At 38.7% G+C, this 18,119-nt stretch overlaps 3 protein-coding genes across 5 annotated transcripts; 2 read left to right on the forward strand and 1 right to left on the reverse strand.

The window, feature by feature from the left end:
• Positions 1–562: 562 nt before the first annotated feature.
• Positions 563–4,008, forward strand: LOC103995496 (probable lysophospholipase BODYGUARD 4). Of its 2 annotated transcripts, none has more exons than XM_018830524.2 (4): positions 563–1,711; positions 2,430–2,779; positions 2,862–3,058; positions 3,136–4,008. In XM_018830524.2, exons 1-4 carry the CDS (start codon positions 1,306–1,308, stop codon positions 3,476–3,478), a joined length of 1,296 nt encoding a protein of 431 aa, XP_018686069.2. In that variant the 5' UTR covers positions 563–1,305; the 3' UTR covers positions 3,479–4,008. The 2 variants fall into 2 exon arrangements, with proteins under 2 accessions (XP_018686069.2, XP_018686070.2); XM_018830525.2 differs by having other exon boundaries at positions 1,511–1,711; positions 2,419–2,779.
• A 733-nt stretch (positions 4,009–4,741) lies between these two features.
• LOC135587989 (NADH--cytochrome b5 reductase 1-like) lies at positions 4,742–10,119 on the forward strand. The gene is made up of 9 exons (XM_065079897.1): positions 4,742–4,915; positions 5,556–5,697; positions 5,778–5,868; positions 6,016–6,093; positions 8,854–8,934; positions 9,008–9,097; positions 9,292–9,357; positions 9,575–9,661; positions 9,856–10,119. The coding sequence occupies exons 1-9, from the start codon at positions 4,810–4,812 to the stop codon at positions 9,946–9,948; spliced, it is 834 nt and encodes a 277-aa protein (XP_064935969.1). The 5' UTR covers positions 4,742–4,809; the 3' UTR covers positions 9,949–10,119.
• A 1,250-nt stretch (positions 10,120–11,369) lies between these two features.
• On the reverse strand, positions 11,370–15,426 carry LOC135584762 (protein ETHYLENE-INSENSITIVE 3-like 1a). Of its 2 annotated transcripts, none has more exons than XM_065079892.1 (2): positions 15,116–15,426; positions 11,370–13,663 (listed from the first exon to the last, which is right to left on the reverse strand). In XM_065079892.1, the coding sequence occupies exon 2, from the start codon at positions 13,607–13,609 to the stop codon at positions 11,702–11,704; it is 1,908 nt and encodes a 635-aa protein (XP_064935964.1). In that variant the 5' UTR covers positions 13,610–13,663; positions 15,116–15,426; the 3' UTR covers positions 11,370–11,701. The 2 variants fall into 2 exon arrangements, with proteins under 2 accessions (XP_064935964.1, XP_064935965.1); XM_065079893.1 differs by lacking the exon at positions 15,116–15,426 and adding an exon at positions 14,356–15,046.
• Between the last annotated feature and the right edge of the window lie 2,693 nt (positions 15,427–18,119).

Raw genomic sequence — 18,119 nt, forward strand, 5'->3', positions numbered from 1 at the left:
GGAAGTCTATGCACACAGTCCTCTCTCCTTGGAATTATGAATATTGGAATCCCTTGTTCTAAAGATAAGAACAACTAAAGCATTGTTGCTAGTGAGACATTGGTTTCAGAAGACAGGCTCTGTCCCTTTCCTGTGTCCACTGGCAATGAATGCATGCTTATTCCTTTGTCCCCTCAGCTATCAGTAGGTCTTCCATACTTGAAGCTCAGGGTTGATGATAAGCATAAGTTCTTATTATTCTCTCCAACTTCTTGAATGAATTATTTGTTGTTTGTGTCGTTGAAGTCTGTGATGGAGTACACTTGTGAGCAGAAAGGAATCAAGTCATGAGAGTTTTGGGGACCATTATGTAGGCTGTGCTTGCAGAATATTATACACGGTGTAAGAGATTACAACTGCTTCAATTCACTCCTCAAGTCGCAGAGGAAATCTATGGCCTATCAACTTATTATTGGTTTGAATCTCATCTAATATGATTTGGAGAAGGAAAGAAAAGCCAAGAGAATGGTGGAGCACATGATTTGGTGCTACTTTAAAGGCCATTCATTCATTCCATGCTTTCTGGAGAAGGGTGGAACACGTAATTTGGTCAACCATCGAAAACAGTAGTTGGCAGAGACAGAGAGAACTTGCAACCAGAAAAAGTTGACTTGTTCCAACCTCCCAGTTAAAAGATAGCCCAACTATTAACTTGGACCCATTTCAAGGTTACTGATGAATTGTGAGCTCTGGCTTTGGCACATCTGGAATGGCACTGCAGGGATTCAGTGTTCAAGCATTGAGATGGACATCATTCTTAAGTATTTGTATGGTTACCAAGAACAACAGGAGCTGCTTCACCAGGGAATTCCAGTTGCCGAAGCATCAAGCTGTGCAAACAAGCCAATAAGATCCGAGCTCAAAAAGGAGGATAGATTGAGAGACCAATTCCCTCTCCACAAGCTACTTGTCTTAGAGCTCTGTAGACATAATCCAAGGCAGATGCTGTAGTTTGTTCAGATAGATGAGACAATATGATTCCTTTATATTCTTAATCTCCATAGTCATAGCTTCATATATGGATTGGGCTCACCCAGATTCATGAGATTTGGCCGACTACAACATCTCCATGTCAAATAAAGGTATCCATTCTATGAACCTCCCAGAACAACCACAGGTTGCTTTCAGTGACGAACAAGAAACACATGGCCCTTATCAGAAGTCGAAGAAGGATTCGGGAAGGAATGCAAAATTCGTGGACGCAGGAGCAACACACCTTTAGCTTATTAAGCTTCCCTTCTCCTCCTCACCCCCTCTCACCAAAAGATGCCAACTTCTTCCACATTTTCTCCCGGAGATGTTGTCATCTCAGCTGTTAGCCTCCTTGTTTTCGCTTTGTTAGATCTTCTGGACTTCATTCTCTGCTACTTCTATAGGTTTCTTGATGTTATTCTTGAGGGGAACCCAGTCCCATGCTACTGCCAAAGGAGAGGAAGAGAGGAGAGGTCTGATGGAGAGGGAGGAGAAGAGGTGTCAGAGACTTTGCATGGGAGAAGAAACCTTTTCAGAGAAATGGGCTTTCCATTTTGGAAAGCAGCATCAGATGGAGAGGAAGAAAGGGGTGAGCTAAGGTTTCCCAGGTGGTCTGACTGTAGCTGTATCTCATGCTTGTCTTGGCAAGAGAGGGGGCAAGACAAGCTTCACTTGGCTGTGATGGAACCATCATCTCAAGGTAAAATGGATGTTTTAGCTTTGCTAAATGCCAACCTGTTTCCATTTGTTGCTGAAGACATCTTGCTTGTTCTAAAGCACAAGATAAAATTCTTTGTCACCTCAAGAAATTAATATTCCTTACTTTATTTTACATTGTTATTATGCAGCAAATTTACTCTTTTTTTTTTATTTCTTGGATTCTTCTCAGATTTGTTTAGGAAGTGCAGATACATGACCATATTGTTCTTCTTGATAGTGTCATCATACTATTCTCCTGTTGCTGAAATGTGATGCTTTAAGGCTTCAACTTCAAAGAATTTACACACCTTTATAATCTGATAATTTCAGCATCATAGATTCTGTTTCATTTATGTTGTCTAAATTTTAAGAACCATACAAACAGCAATTATAGTTTCTTTGCATATTTGTAATAATCTTTGTTGTGATCACCTCCCAATCTTAACCCCACCTAACAGTTATGCTTCCTCTGTGGAAGCCCAAACTGTCTGTTTTCCTTGATTTCCTTCTACAGTGACCACCGAGCACTGAGCATATCTTCTCTTCTATTGATCTATCTTCTTCGGTAGACGTATCTTAAAATCTACTCTTCAATGTCCCAAAGCAGCTCCTTTTATGCAATATTATCTACTGGTTTTAAAGATTGTTCATCTTGTTATCTTTTTCTAAGCTTTTGTAATTCCATAAGATGATATTTGACCATTACAGATACAAAACAGGTAGAAAGAAAGAGTGCGATACGGATTCAACTGAAAGTGTAGTTTTTCTACATGGATTTCTTTCTTCCTCCTCGCTTTGGGTGGAGACAGTCTTCCATAATCTTTCCAAGGTGACCAAACAAAGCTTCAGGATGGTTGCAGTGGATCTCTTGGGTTTTGGCAGAAGTCCAAAGCCAACAAACTGCACGTATACAGTGCGAGAACACCTCGACATGATTGAGGCATCTGTGATCAGGCCACTGGAGCTGAATTCCTACCACATAGTTGCTCACTCCATGGGCTGCATCATTGCATTGGCCATGGCAGCCAAGCATCCTGAGTCTGTTAAATCCCTCACATTGGTTGCGCCAGTAAGTCCCCATGTCGCAGAGTTGAATCATGTTTTCTTCTGAGTTCTTGTCATGTTTGCGGTCATCTGTTTCCTGCACACAGCCATGCTTTGACTCGACAGAAGAGGAAGCAAGTCACACCGCACTGAACAAATTAGCTGAAAGGAGAGTGTGGCCACCATTACTGTTTGGCTCTGCAGTCATGTCATGGTATGAGCACATCGGCAGAACTGTTTGCTTCATCTTCTGCAGAAACCATTCGACATGGGAATGGATGATGAAGCTAGTCACAAGGAGAAGGTAACGAATGCACTCGAGCTGCATTAAGAGCCCTGAGTTTGTGCTGCTACTTAGCAGAGCTCATTGTGTTTCTGCAGGGCTCTCAGCTTCCTGTTCATGGATTTAAGCAAGCATACCCATCATTCGGCATGGCACACAATGCACAATGTGTTATGTGGGGGTGCCAAATTGGTGGACAAGCACTTGGAAGCTGTGAGAAAGGCTAAAATGCCAGTGACAGTGATCCATGGAGACAAGGATCAATTGGTGCCAATGGAGTGCAGCTACAACCTGAAATCCAAACTCCCCCATGCAGACCTCAAAGTTATGAATGGCAGAGATCATTCTTCTGTGATCTTGGGCAGGGAAAAGATGTTTACATGCGAACTGGAACAGATTTGGTCCACTTCTACCAATTGCACTCACATACCACACTCATAAATGATTATTTATATATATATATATATATATATATATATATATTTCTTAGAATTATATATGCATATAATTCATAGGCCATAATATTAAGACTATGCTGGTCCAAAACCGGGTGCGCCCAGTTGCATGACTCACCCAACAAAACCACCGGCGGTGGGGCCCTCGAGATGTGCTCCCTCGCGTTCTTTTATGTCGATTGCTCCGTTCATCTTCGAATCACACTGCAGAACATCCAAATCACCATTATTCCACTTTAAGATTCACATGCAAAGTCTGATGGCTCTCTCTCTCTCTCTCTCTCTCTCTCTCTCTCTCTGTGATAGATACCAATCATCAATTGAAGGAGGGCAGACGGTTGCTTACCTACCCAATAGCAGTCACCAAACACCTACCCACACATCTCCATCTGAAGTGGACCAAACGAAACGGTGTAGTTGGATGCGTTTGTCATGAGCTTACGCACAACTAATCGAATGAGTCAAACAAATGAGTAATATTCTTCAAGAAATTATGAAGAGGATATGGTATTTATATTGTTCGAATGCCTCGTAGAATATGAGTTTGTGTCGGATCCGAATCGTATGGATTCTTCGGGTCCGGTATATGATCTTCGATATACACACCCGACCCGATAACACACCTAACCTCGTAATGGTACATATGTAAATTTAGCCAAAGCTATGCCTCCTTTTACCATATCAATCATTTGACTCCAAACCGATGGGCGATCCGCTTCTGGAACTATATTTATTACCCGTGATACGTACCCTGGAACCGTACCAAACACGACTACCACAGCAATCTGAACCAAAGTGTGTTGTGCCTCTGTAAGTCTTTGGGTTTCGGCGAAATGAGTGTGGATCGAACCCAACCCGAACCGCTGTGGATCGTGAATTTGGATCCGTTGGATTCTTCGGGTCCAGCATATGATCTTGGATCCATAACACACCTACCCCCGGATGGTAAATCTGTAAATCTAGCCAAAGGAATGCCTACTTCTACCGCACCGAACCTTTGACTCTAATCCAATGGTCGATCCGGTTCGGCTACTTCATTTACCTACTCATATTGGATACCCCAAAGAGTGCCAAAGGCGCGCTGTCACACAAAATCTCAATCATTAAAGTGTAATTTAACATGGTGTAAATTTGGGTGTCGCTGAGAAGAGTGTCGGTTCCAACCCGAGCCTCCGTTACGCACCTCCCCTTCTCCACCCTACTCTGATTCCCGACTGCTTTAAATGGTCCTCTTGCCGAACCCCATGAACAATACAAAGAAGAGGGAGGAGAGGGTTTGCAAAAGAAGCCCAAAGGCGCCTCCTTTTTGGCAAATCCATGGAGATTCTGGAATCCTACGGCGTTGGGACTGTTGGAATAGCCGTCGCCGTGGTCGCCGTGGCCGCCGGCGCCGCTTACTTCTACTTCGGCAAGAAATCAAAGGGTGAGACTCTGAGACCGTTTCGGGGTTAATAGTGGGTTTGGATTGATTTGGTCTTTCTTCTCACTATATGGTTTTGGATACTTAAAAAGTTATGTTGATGTCGTTGCTTGCACTTGGTCTGTTTTGGGTGGTTTTCTTCGTTGATTTGTGGATCGCATATTTTTCTCTTTTCTTTGGTTTTACTGAGCGTGTTGTAGGCATCAAATATTATTTTGGATAAAGGTCGCGACTTTTGTGTTTATAGGGGCTATTAACTTGCACGTTGTTTGTTCTTTTTCTTTGGTATTAATCATGTTGATCGCATTGCTTGACTGCAATGGTGAGTCTGATGGTTCAAAATTGGATCTTTTGGCTTTTACGCCAACTTGTAGCTATAAAGATCTTGGAAGAATCGCTTCTAGAAATCGTAGATTAGACTTTGTAATAGTGATTATGAAGTATGTCATATCAGGGAGATGATGATGATCCCTCTGCCCTGTGGAAGGTAAAAAAAATTTTTATTCTTGAGTTTTGTGCGGTAAAATTGATAATGATTTATTGGTGATTGGCTAGTGAATTCATATGATGGGTAATCTTTTGAAGGGATAAATAGGCTGAGAATCTTTTATGCCCAGTCAAATGATATGGTTTTCCTTCACAGGTAGCTTGGACCCTCAGAATTTTAAGGATTTCAAGCTTGTCGAGAAAAATCAGCTCAGCCACAATGTGGCAAAATTCCGATTTGCTCTTCCGACTCCCACTTCTGTTCTAGGTCTTCCGATTGGCCAACATATCAGTTGCAGGTTGGTCCATCTTTTTGTACATGCTGTCTGCTTGAATGCTGTGATCAGCACAGCTCAGTGTTTGCTGTTTGCACTTACAGGGGAAAGGACAATGTTGGTGAAGAGGTTATCAAGCCTTATACACCAACTACGCTGGACTCTGATCTCGGTTACTTTGAACTGGTTATAAAGGTACATGCAGAGTCTTATTCTGAATATGGAATTTTATGTGTCTTTTGTAAGACATCCACATCTTGCTTGCTGCATATTCGGAGGATGACATATGGGCTTGTTCAGCATAGGCTTTATTGTGACCTTTTGTTGTTGTCCATTATGTAGATGTATCCTCAAGGAAGAATGTCTCATCATTTTCGTGAAATGCGAGTTGGTGACTACTTATCTGTGAAAGGCCCTAAGGTATGTGATCTTTATATATGTACCTTTTAGTTCTTGCTATTTTGCATTAGATAGCCATTCCTGAACTTCATAGCATATAAATGTTCTTCTTTGTGTAATGTCCTATTGTCCTGGCACTGTGCATAATCTTTCTTAGTGTGAAAACAGTAAACCGGCAATTGTTCAAATCATCAACTGCTTTTCCTTCTCAAGGCTATTGAATGATTAAATTTTTCAGTAACGAAAAGTTTTGTCTAGTTTAATTTTATTTTTTATCCTGATGTAAGCATTTTCTGGTTTCCTTGGTTATTCTTGTTAGTTTTATAGAAGTGTTTCTTGCCATGTTCATGCACACATAGCATATATGTCATGTAGGTCTCCTGCGTGGTAGTTTGGTGCCAGTGGGGTATGTGCGATGCAGCCATTGTATCATGGCAGGCATCTTAACCTGTCTCTGATTGATGAAATAATTTAGACAATAGGTTCCATGAAGGATATAAATTTTGTATTTTGACCGGTTACAGTATGTTTCTGCATTAACACATGCACATTCCTTGGAGGAAATAAATCTGTGTAATACTGCACCTTTGCTTCCACAAAATATCTAATAGGACAACAACTTTTATGTTCCATTTTAAATTAATTTGTCTTCCTATCTCTCTTTGTTATTCCTTTTCTTCTAGATTTTTTCATGTAAGGAACCTTCATCTTTTGATCCATTTTTAAGTGTTTGAAAAACCCGCTAGATCTCTGCTTACACCCTTACCTGCATGTGTAGATGCGTACATCAAGATTTATGTGAATCCGAAGTGTCGAAGCAATTGAGATCTCTAGCACCTGATGTTTCCTGAAAATGATTTTGTTCCATGAGTGCCAATTGTTGCATGATATATAGGAATAGATTTGGCTTAAACTTTTGCCCCTGCCTGATAGCAGCATGGAGAGTATGTGCATGAGAATACTTACTACTGAGTTGACAAGTATTTCTGCATTATGTATGTCGGGATATGACTAACCTTCATATGATTTAGTGAGATGGTGTCTTGACTCCACTATCATGCTTGGACTGATATCATTTATTTGTACAGATTTGGTATAGGCTTCCAATCATTTCTTCTTGTTATCTTACACATTGCGACTTCTTCTACTATTTATCCTTTTAAATTATTAATTCTCAACCAATGTATAGTCAGGAAATTGCAATGAATATATCTGTTTGTGAAATCTTCTATATTGAAATTGTTATTATAATATCTTATCATTTTAGTGGTTGATGAATGGTATAGTCTGGGACTCATATAGCAAGGCGCTTAATCAATTAATGAACTACAGTCACAAAATTAATTTGGTGTTTCTATTATAGGAAAACAATCAAATCAAATCCTAATTAGTTATTAGGTGATTATGACACTCGAATTTGGCAAGTATTCAAGTGTATACTAGTCTGAAGTTGCTTCTTCTTTCAATGGACTTTCTCCAGGTAATTTGTGAGGCCAATTATAAAGCTTCAACTTTTAGGATCTCGGATATTGGTTTAATTTCTCTGTTATTTAATGATTCTATTAATTTCTGTAGCTTATGTTATTTAACTCAGATATATAGACATAATTCAAATATTCTTCTGAAAGCAGCTTCATTAGTCTTTTGTTCATGCATTGAATGCTTGTTAAGGTATTAGTTGCTATATTAACCCTTCTCAAAATTTTCTCTTTTTAATTTTGATATTTTATAGCAAGAATTTTAGAGTTATGTCCTTTATATAATAAGAAACAACTTCATCTTAATTTCTGAAAGTCTTTTTGTCATCTATCATTCAACATTGTGCTTCTTGCCAATAATTTATAGTGTTTGTTTTTGTAATGGGAAGTGCCCCTTGAGGTTAGCAAAGTTGTGCCTAAAATGGTAATTGCTTTGTTGTTTAGATTTAAGAATGCAAAACATACTAAGGTCTTCTTTGAAAAACCAGTTACATTCTTAAAAGTTTGAAATGGAGAATAAAAATTGCTATTGATAAAGTACATGAAGATTATGGACATAGTAAATTTTCTTGATAGAGACTAAATAGGTTGGAAGTTTTGTAGCCCACTGTCCATTCAGCTTTGTCTGTGGGCTTCTTTTGCTCTCCAGAGAGCAAACCAACTTTCAAGACAACTCACCTTCCCTCATTGATAGATATGGAATAGCTAGCTGTTAAATTCTTTCCTATCAAAATCATTTTTCAGTCTACAGGTTATATCTGTGTCTAAAGGTGTTGGGGATATTTTCAAAGTTTAACTTTAAACACTATGTATTGGAATGCCAGCTTGCTAAATCTCCGACTTGTATCAAATCCTTCTTGAATACATACTATTGGATCTTGGTAGATGAAATATTTTAACTAGAGTGCATTCCATATCTTAAGATTGGAGAAGATGCTTCTTCAACCCCGATCAGTGGAAAGAAATGCTTACGCTTGGTGCAACCAATATCTATTGTGCAACTGTCTCAGACATATTTTTTCATCAATCATACTATATACCATGTGAAAGCACTGTTGTAAATTGAGCATATGATCTTCTCAAATAAGGTTGCCCTATGAGGAGGATAACTTAATAATCTTTTTGTCTGAAAACAGTTGAGGATATAGTCTTGTCTTCTTAAATTACATTTCAGAATCAACGAGGTCAAATAGTCGGTTTAGCTTCTTGAATAAGTTTTCCTACACACCATAGTTCATAACTGCCGTTTTTAAAATTAATAATTCTGCAGTGTGACTTGCTGTTGTCTCTTCTATGCTCTCAGGGACGTTTCAAGTATCAGGTTGGTCAAGTCAGAGCTTTTGGAATGCTAGCTGGAGGATCTGGCATAACTCCAATGTTTCAAGTAAATAGTACTTAGTTATCATGTCTATGACGCTGATATTCGAAAAGTTTATAATATTTGTTTGGATCTTTAGGTTACAAGAGCTATACTGGAAAATCCAACAGACAAGACCAAGGTCCATCTTATCTATGCCAATGTCACTTATGAAGACATCCTTCTGAAGGTATAGCTTTACACTGTTTGTAACTTCTTACCTAAAAGATCATATGATGTTGATGTTGCATAATTCCAGAACAATTTTGTGTAGCATTTATCAGTATAAATTTCTTAGCAGTAACTTTTTTTTTTTCTGTATGTTTGTTTTACGAGGGTTTGTTGACTGTCTCATCGATCTGGTAAACTTTGTATTTCATGCAGGAAGAGTTGGACAGCCTTGCTAGGAACTATCCAGATCGCTTCCAGATTTATTATGTGCTTAATCAGGTCAATATTCTTTTTTTGATTGACCTCTTGAAGTTCCATCTACTTTTATCCAGCCAATTGCAAACACTTCTTCCTATCTGAAGCAGTTTGGATGATGATTTCATGAGAATAAACTTTTGATAACACATTTGATAAGTCATCAGCTATGTGCTTCTTTCAATGTTCTCTTCCTTTCATCATTTTCTTACAATATTTACATAATTCTATTTTTGGGCAGCCCCCTGATGAATGGAATGGTGGTGTTGGCTTTGTGTCCAAAGAAATGATTAAAGCTCACTGCCCCGCACCAGCGTCTGATATCCAGGTATTTTGTCCAACTGAACAGATGTCATCATCTGAGTGAAGACATGTATATACATAAAACAGCAATAAAATCGTAATATGTCAACTATTAAGGATCGACTATCATCATTAAAATCGGTCAAGATCCATCCAAGCTTGGCACGAGCATTGATGGTGTTATATATATAATTTAACCTTTGTTTTGATGATTGGCAGATTCTGAGATGTGGCCCACCTCCCATGAACAAGGCCATGGCTGCACATCTGGATGATCTGGGCTACACAAAGGAGATGCAATTCCAATTCTAAGGGAGTTTTGGCATTTGGAGATTTGTTCATTTAACATTTGGAATTGAGGACAGAAATAAGATTTGCTTGATCTATATTTCAGTTCTGCGGAATCAATGCCCAGAGTTGGAACTTTCTATTGTTTTACTAGAATTATGGCATTATGAAACCAACATTTTGTTGTTTACTGTATCCTGATTTGAGTTTAGCTGATGGATGGACAATTACCATCAACTCACAATCACAAGCATTTAGGGTTTAATGGAATGTGTTGATGCCCTTATCACCTGATAATACAATGTTTAGGAATTGGTGGTGCATCTTTCATGTGAGGTAATCACCATCAGACCCTTGATTTCTGCTATTACTTGATCACAGCATGCATCAAGGAGCATACTGTATGATATGCAAATTTAATCTGCCAAACCTAAGCAGTAGCAAGCATCAGTATTAGCATATGAATGAGACAATCTCCCAATCTTTAGAGACAGTATCAGTATCTGTTTAAATCCATTAAACTGGCACATACTGTTTTAGGTTCGTAGCTGGTCTGTCCAACAAAAACTCATAAGAAAGAAAGGAAAGCTCATAGACTCAAATGAAATCATAGCTTTAGAAAGTACCATGGATGTAACTTTTGCTTGTAACTGGGTCAAGATAATGATAATGATCAATGACCAACTGGTCAGCCACTTGAAATCTCAGAAGCTTGTTTTACTGACAAAGTAATTCTATTGTTCATAGGGTTAGCCCTCACCTTCCTGAGCATTTTCTTGCCTGGTGTGGAAATCATGTCCTCTCCTGATGTACTTGGCTTCTGGATGTAATCCACCATGGTCATCACCCAGTTTAAGAGCTTGTTGGAGGTGTTTCAGTACCCATCATGAATCAAGACTCTTTTGACCTCTGACTAGATGAGACTAGATGAGCATGAGTAGATGCATTAAGTGGATAAGAGTGTGATGCAATGAGTAGCACTTGAGCCAGGAAAGTGGAACACCAAGAAAACAAATGTAGAGAGGACATAAAACTGATGCATCATAGAAAGGCATTTCATCCTTGGATTTACCTGGCTGAGGTTAATCTCTAATGATCTTGATAAAACTGCAGGAAAAGGCCATAAATCTTATTCAACACAAAAATCATCTGCAAATTGTTTCAGAATAAATCTGATCAGTGACAAAGTCAAGCTCCAAAACTTGAAGACACCACTCTATATATACATAAAAGGAAAAACAGATGGTTTCTAAGCAAATATTGGATACAACAGTATCAACAATGTAGCATAGAAATATAATGGCAGATAAGAGACTCGTATGCCAACCAAGAAGATCCACCAAGCAAATATCTGGGCATGCCACACATCATACTCTGGAGATTAGAGATGTAACCAACACAAAAATCCAAAAAACACAGATATCTGAACAACAGCAAAACCAATGTACTAATTAATCTAAATATAGATTTAAGATATGGTATGTCCATAATTACAAAGCAGTATGGGTTTACACTATCGACTGCCAGTCCCTATAAATATTGCAAACACCTACAACCTGAACATCTCATGAGACCTCATGGGGAACACACCCCAAAGGTACAAGGGATTAGTTCAGTAATCTGACAGGGAAATACGGGAAGCTTATTAAATACAGGAAGAACACCTGGACCCAAATACTAAGGTTTTCATACTTGGGTCTACTCCATTGTGTTTGGCAGTGCCTGGTTCCAACTCTCTCAAAGTTGATGTAGATTAGTTTGCTTCCTGTTTTTCTTCTCAGTAGAACCAGTTCAATGATTCAGACTTCTGCAATGGATCCCCCATCTCTCTTTGCAAAGTATCAGAATAGTTCATGGAATGCATATTGAAAGGACAAAAGCTGAAATCACCACTCAATCCATTGGGTTGGTCACCGAATTGCTGCTCAAATGGCATTATGTCCTCATGGAATAAGAACTGCTGCAGCTGCTGCACCAAGTTGTCAACTTCTTCAAACACATTGCCACCCAATCTAGTCCCTTGGGGAAAGTTGTCTTCCATCTGAATTCTAGGTTGAACAGAATTCATCATTTTCGACATACCTATGCCGCCCATATTCAAGTTCTTGTTAGCATTGACATTGTTGTCATAGAAACTCATCAGCTCATTGATTGATTTCTGACCATCGTAGGGAACACCAACATCAGATATGTCAACGGAATTGAGCCCTGATCCGAGTGAAGTTGGATCGAGTTGGGTGTTAAATGGCAAAGAGAAAATCGGTGGCTTGTTCCCTTTCATCTTGGGTCCACTAATTGCTGATCCGATGCCTTGAGGAATAGTGTTTTGATACTTACAGAGGTATTGGTGACTGTTTCTGGCATTCCTATCCAGAAAGCCATGCCGGAAATCACTATGTGGACATTGCACATTACCACAGGTATAGATTCGTTGGTTTTGCATTGATTCTGGCTCAGCAGCACCTCTTTTCTGAATAAATTCCATCTTAGTCTCTTCCTTCACAGAAGCAGTTATAACAGTCTTCTCGTTCTTTGCGGTGCTGCCCAGATCAAAAGCATTCACTTCAGCATGAGACTTGTGATTTACCGTATCCATGCTCTCACCATCATCAACACCTTCAACATCATATTCAATGCAGCTGCTACCAAGGGAGGTGGCTCCAGTGTTGCCACTACCAGACGATGGTGGAAAGCATGCATCAGGGTGCATCTTCATGTAGAAGTCCTCCTCCTGCTTGATAACAGCAAGCCATGTCGTGCTCTCTTTCGCAGTCATCTTGTCTTGGAGGCCCTTCGACTGCCTAACAAGCTTACGTATCTTTTCGATGTCAGGTGACATATGTTTGATTACGGCAGTCAAGACACTAACCTTCCATGCCTTTTTCAGATCATGGGGCTTCTTGTAGGGTGGTGGACCTTGGTCTTTGGGTATTTCCAGCTGAAGCCACCACTCCTCTCTCCCAGTTGGCCACCATGGTGGTGCAACTCCCTTCTCTAGGGGAAACCTTCGCTGAGGCGGGTTGCAGTGCTGCATAAGAGCTGACAAGAGAGAACCCAGTGTTGTATCCTGAAGCTCCTGCAACGAATGAAGGCCTGCAGTCCCAGAGTTCATTTCGCTGCTGGACCCCAGGATGGCAGTATCAGCCTGATACTTGGCGATAGCTGCAGGTCCATTCCGGTCAAACCTAACCTTTTCTTTCCACCAACCCCTGAAATTATCAGAGGCACCACTTACAGGCTTTCCTTTCTCTGGAATTATACCATAAACAAAGCCCTGGGCATTGCACACTTCCATCATCTTTAGCATGTACTTAAGGATCCCATCTTGGGCACGAGACATCGTCTTTCGGCGGGCTTGTTCCTGGGACTGACGCTGCTTTGCAGAGTCAACTTGCTCTTTGTTTTTGTTCTGCTGTTGTTCCTTTAAGCGCTTCAGCCGCATCCTATCTCTCCACATACGACGTTCGAGCTCTTCTATGTCAACATCTTCATCACTCTCTTCATCAGCAGCATCAGAGAAGTTCTCCTGTGGTGGTTCGCTAAGATATTTCTCTCCCGTTCGTTCACCCATCGAAGGCGGATGGGTGGATCCACAGCAGAAACTTTTCTCGTCCGAGGAGAAAATTTGCTTGTAATTAGGACATCCAGAATTAACCGTGCCTTCCATTAGTAGCCCACCCATCATTGATAGCAGCACCGATATATCTACTCAAAAGTAAAAATCAGATGCAGCACTCTCCTGCGAACATAACCATTAAATATCAGAATTAGAATATGAAAATCATGATGTCAAAAACTTTCTTATCATAAATTTCATAATGTGGTCAACACAACAATTCAATACAAAGAGGACGAATTCTCTTTAAATCAATGACTACAGTTAAATTAACTAAAAATACAAACAAAAATTATAGGCAAAGCGATCAGACCAATCAACAAATAACCAACCACCAACTCTTAGTAGATAAAACTAGCAGTGAAACAAGGGAACAAAGTTAAACAAAGTCCCACAAATATTCCAGTGGTTGGTAAAGAAGAAGTTGCAATGCATGAAGGCCATAATATGATACAGAAAAGCAAATTGAAACAAATACGATTATGAGTACCAACATGAATCCGAGTAATCCCAGAGAAGAAAAATCATATAAAATAGAAAAGCAAAATCAGAAAGTAGTAAATAGGAATGACTTCTCTTCCCACTTAAATAACAAGCAACTCGGGTTCTTGATCTTTAAATGAGCAGCTCATCCCAATCTCACAAAGACAGAGAACAGTTGACATGTACATCAGATCCTAACATGGCAAATGGAACAGAAATAGTAATAAAACTCCATCCCTATTCCACATTGAATGAAGAGGACAAAGAATAGGAAAGCAACAGATGCCCCCATGAGGTTCGCTAATCCAAAATGGAAGCTTAATTAAACCCACCGCATCAAAATTTGGGGAAACGATCCATCATCAAAAGCATCCAAATTTGAAACCCTTGCTGATGAATTTGACTAAGCGAGAAATAGGATGACATCGACAGCCGGCCGGCAAATTAGACTGCTGATCTGATCATATGACTTTGCAGAGGCGCAAAGCAGAAGGGACGAGGAATCCGTAAATAATTGATGATCTAATTAAGACGAACTCACCGAGCAAATTCCGAAACTAATAGGTTTTCATGCACAAATATCTCGTTTCTAATACCGAAACATCGGCCTTAAACTTAGAACACGCGGTACCAATTGAACTCAATCGTAGTTTATTGGAAATAACGCTGGGTTTCGAGAGGAAACAGCAAATCAAGAACGAAGCGGACCAAAAGAAGGTTTTGGGGGCAATTGTAAAGGCGGAAGAGAAGACGCAAGCGAAGAACAACAACAATTTATGTAGTAAGTGCAAGGAGACCCGATCGAAAAGATTCTACAAAGAAAATGAAGCCTTTGGAAGTGATGGGAGCTTTTACTCTGTATCAGGATATAGGATCTTTGACGCTACCATGAAAGCTACCAAACCCGCTTCCAATCCAACAAGAAATTAAATTAAACAAAAGAAGAAAAGGAAAAAAAAAGGACCAGATCAATCAACAGTGTGGGAGATGGGAACAGAGAACAAGAAAGCCACACTGATCAACGAATTATTAGGCAGAAAGTAAAGTAAAGGAGGCGCCTTTACAAGGGAGGAGAAGGCAAAAAAATCGCACCTTTTATCGGGTTCTTCGCTCCTTCACGAGATCAGACTCTCCTTTCCTTACAGCCGACACGCCGAGAAGGAAACCGATATCAGATTCACGAGCAAGAAGAAGACGAGGGGGGTCAAAGGCCGCCAGAAGGAGACGAGGTTAAATCGAAAGGACGAAGAGAAAGACCAGGCAAAGGCTCATGCTCATGCTTCTTCGTCCCGCTTCGCTTCTCGGGGTTGCAGTTTGCGGTCAGGTGAGGAGAAGTCGTCAAAAGGCGCACGGAAGCTACAGCGGAGCCGCGGAGGTGTGGCAATAAAGGATACGGAGAGACACAGTGAGAGAGAGAGAGGAGACGCCAGCGGACTAATCGCGTCTCGGTCGTGTCACTTGTCGTTGGTTCCCAGCTGTCAGGTGCCCGCGGCTTCCCGGAGGATTCCCGAGTCGGAACGCACCCAATGCATTTACCCATTTACCCTCCTCTTTTTGGATAACTCCAAACGTAGCGCCCAATACATACATGAGAATAAATTCTCATTCAAAAAAATAACAATTAATTTTTAATCCATTTCTAAAACTTAATTTTGTATTTATTATATATATGTAAAGGAAATTAATTTTATAAAAGCCGAAAAAGGGGGAGAAAAAGATAAAGAAAAAGAAAAAGACATGCCGCCGGGATTTGCTTAACGCGGTCATAAGATCAAAGCATAAAGGCTTTTTAGTCATTTGATATGTTCGTAAAAAACAAAAATAAATATATATATATATAATATTGACTCGTTTGCTATTTAATGTAGACTACGTTGGACGGATTCCTAAATACGTAGCCGCCGCTTCGTTTCCCCCACGTGCGTTTTCCTCTCCGACACAGTACTTTAGGAAGGATTGATTACACTAATTAACACGAGTTAGCCTTTGAAGGTGTCTTTTTTGAAGGATTGATTACACCATAAATATATCTTTTTTAAACATAATAAAACCCTTCTAATTTTCTAATTAAAATTTAATTTTGGAAGGAGATTTTGATGTCTTATGGTAAGATCTTAGACTCAAATCCTACACACCACTTACTCTTAATAATAATATATATATATAATTTATTTGTGTATATGTGTGTACTAAAATCTTTAATTTTAATAGGGAATCAGATCTAATTGTCATTATGTATTGCTTCCTATACTGTTTCTCTCTTTTATTTCCAAATTTAATGCTGTTGTTTTTACTCTGTGGTGGAGACTTAAAATAAGATTGATGGATTATTTACATGTTTATTATATGGTGATGAATCTTATTTTTCAAATCTAAAAAATAAATAATAAATTATACTAGATTTAATTTAAGAAAAAGATAATAAAAAAATTGGGTATTCACATGTTTGGTTGGGATTAAATAGTGAATTAAGTTATGTTCTTGTACCAAATCCAAGTTAAATGATAAAATTTAATTTTTAAATCTTAAATTAATAAGTAAAGTGGAAAAATACAAAGTAATGTGAAACATGTGAATAATACAACTCCAAACCTTTTTGTTTTCTTACTTCAACAGGATTCATATATTTTAAAAAAAAATTAGTTTACAAATTCAGGAATTTGACATGGAATGCAAAGATGACATGATGTTGTGTAAGAGATTAGGTTGCTCACTAAAAAATGATAGGGCCAAATCATCCACTATGATCATACTCATCCACATTGCTTGCTATCTTAGTATATACACTCCTTGTGATATGATATGTACATATATTCTTTGAACCATTCCACAGCATATGTAGTGACAGGTGAAATATCAACTGATCAAGGTTGACTTTCATTTGTATCACATGTATCAATTCACTAACTTACAAAGAGGAGAAGCCAACATGGACCAAAACTCTAATTGGACACAAGCAACAACTAGGCATTGACAAGCAAAAGATTGATCCCTTGGAACAATGGAATCCAATTATAGTTTATATCAACATGGTCACAAACCACAAGTTCTTTTAGTTCCAAATAGATTAGGAGTTAAGAATGTTTAACTAAAATAGTTAATATTCTCTCTTCTTTAATATTAAGTGTTTTAGTGGAAGTCTCTCCTTTTCCTAGTCAAAATTAGATTGAAATTTTAGTTTCCAATGGACATTTATGAATTATTTTTTACACATAAATATTTTGCACCACAAAATATAAAATTTTCAAGAGTAATGAAACATTTTAAATTTTGCTACTATATGTGATGATAATCCATTATAAAATTAGCTGATTTTATGAAAATACAAGTATATATATGTATATGTTATCCTGAGATGAAATCTCACTCCTCAACCTAAAATAAATGAATCCAGAAAAAGTAAAAAAATGATCCAAGATCAAAATACAAAGTAGTTCAAAATTTTCAAGATATGAAACTAAGAGATCATGTATCATTTATAATGTAAAGGACATGAGAAAGAGAGAGAGAGAGAGAGGCTGTGAATTGTGAGGGATTGGATGTCAACTTATCTTGGGCTGGACTACATTTTTGCATTTGGGCTCCACAGACTTGAACTATATTGAATCCAATATAGCAACAAAAGGAGACTGACTTGTATGACTAACCTCACTATAGCAGTTTCCAAAACATAAGAAAACTGTCAATCTATTTGAAAGTAGCTTCTTACTTACAAAGTTTGTTTCAGTTCACCAAGAATTAAATCTAGATTTAACTATATATTTGCAGAAAAGAAACTTCTGTTTGAGTAAACATAGTTGGATTGAGATGTAGACATGAAGGATGCTTCATGTTGTCCAAAAGCAGCTAATAATTTGAACAGTGAAACATTGGAGAGAAATGTTGCTGGAGTTCCAAAATCTTTGCAGAAGCATGAGAGAGACGTTCTGCAAGTAGTCCAAAGGCAAAGATGGTGTAGTAGATTTTGTGAAACTTTGAGATTGATGGGAACAATTACTACTCAGGAGAAAGTGCTGAACATTTAGATTTTCTATTTGCTGGGTTGAAGCAACTAATGATGAATGAAGACTGATAAAATTCTTGATATCTTGATTTT

The sequence above is a fragment of the Musa acuminata genome, chromosome BXJ1-8 (genome assembly GCF_036884655.1).
Source record: "Musa acuminata AAA Group cultivar baxijiao chromosome BXJ1-8, Cavendish_Baxijiao_AAA, whole genome shotgun sequence".
NCBI classification, from domain to species: Eukaryota; Viridiplantae; Streptophyta; class Magnoliopsida; order Zingiberales; family Musaceae; genus Musa; species Musa acuminata.

What these genes read in the sequence shown, in the direction of transcription:
- LOC103995496 (XM_018830524.2), top strand. Translation starts at nt 1,306, where the DNA reads ATGCCAACTTCTTCCACATTTTCTCCCGGAGATGTTGTCATCTCAGCT. An exon ending in CCCTCACATTGGTTGCGCCA is followed by an intron (nt 2,780 to 2,861) that starts GTAAGTCCCCAT and finishes TCCTGCACACAG; the next exon opens with CCATGCTTTGACTCGACAGA. An exon ending in AAGCTAGTCACAAGGAGAAG is followed by an intron (nt 3,059 to 3,135) that starts GTAACGAATGCA and finishes GTGTTTCTGCAG; the next exon opens with GGCTCTCAGCTTCCTGTTCA.
- LOC135587989 (XM_065079897.1), top strand. Translation starts at nt 4,810, where the DNA reads ATGGAGATTCTGGAATCCTACGGCGTTGGGACTGTTGGAATAGCCGTC. An exon ending in TATCTGTGAAAGGCCCTAAG is followed by an intron (nt 6,094 to 8,853) that starts GTATGTGATCTT and finishes CTATGCTCTCAG; the next exon opens with GGACGTTTCAAGTATCAGGT. An exon ending in TTTATTATGTGCTTAATCAG is followed by an intron (nt 9,358 to 9,574) that starts GTCAATATTCTT and finishes ATTTTTGGGCAG; the next exon opens with CCCCCTGATGAATGGAATGG.
- LOC135584762 (XM_065079892.1), bottom strand. Translation starts at nt 13,609, where the DNA reads ATGATGGGTGGGCTACTAATGGAAGGCACGGTTAATTCTGGATGTCCT.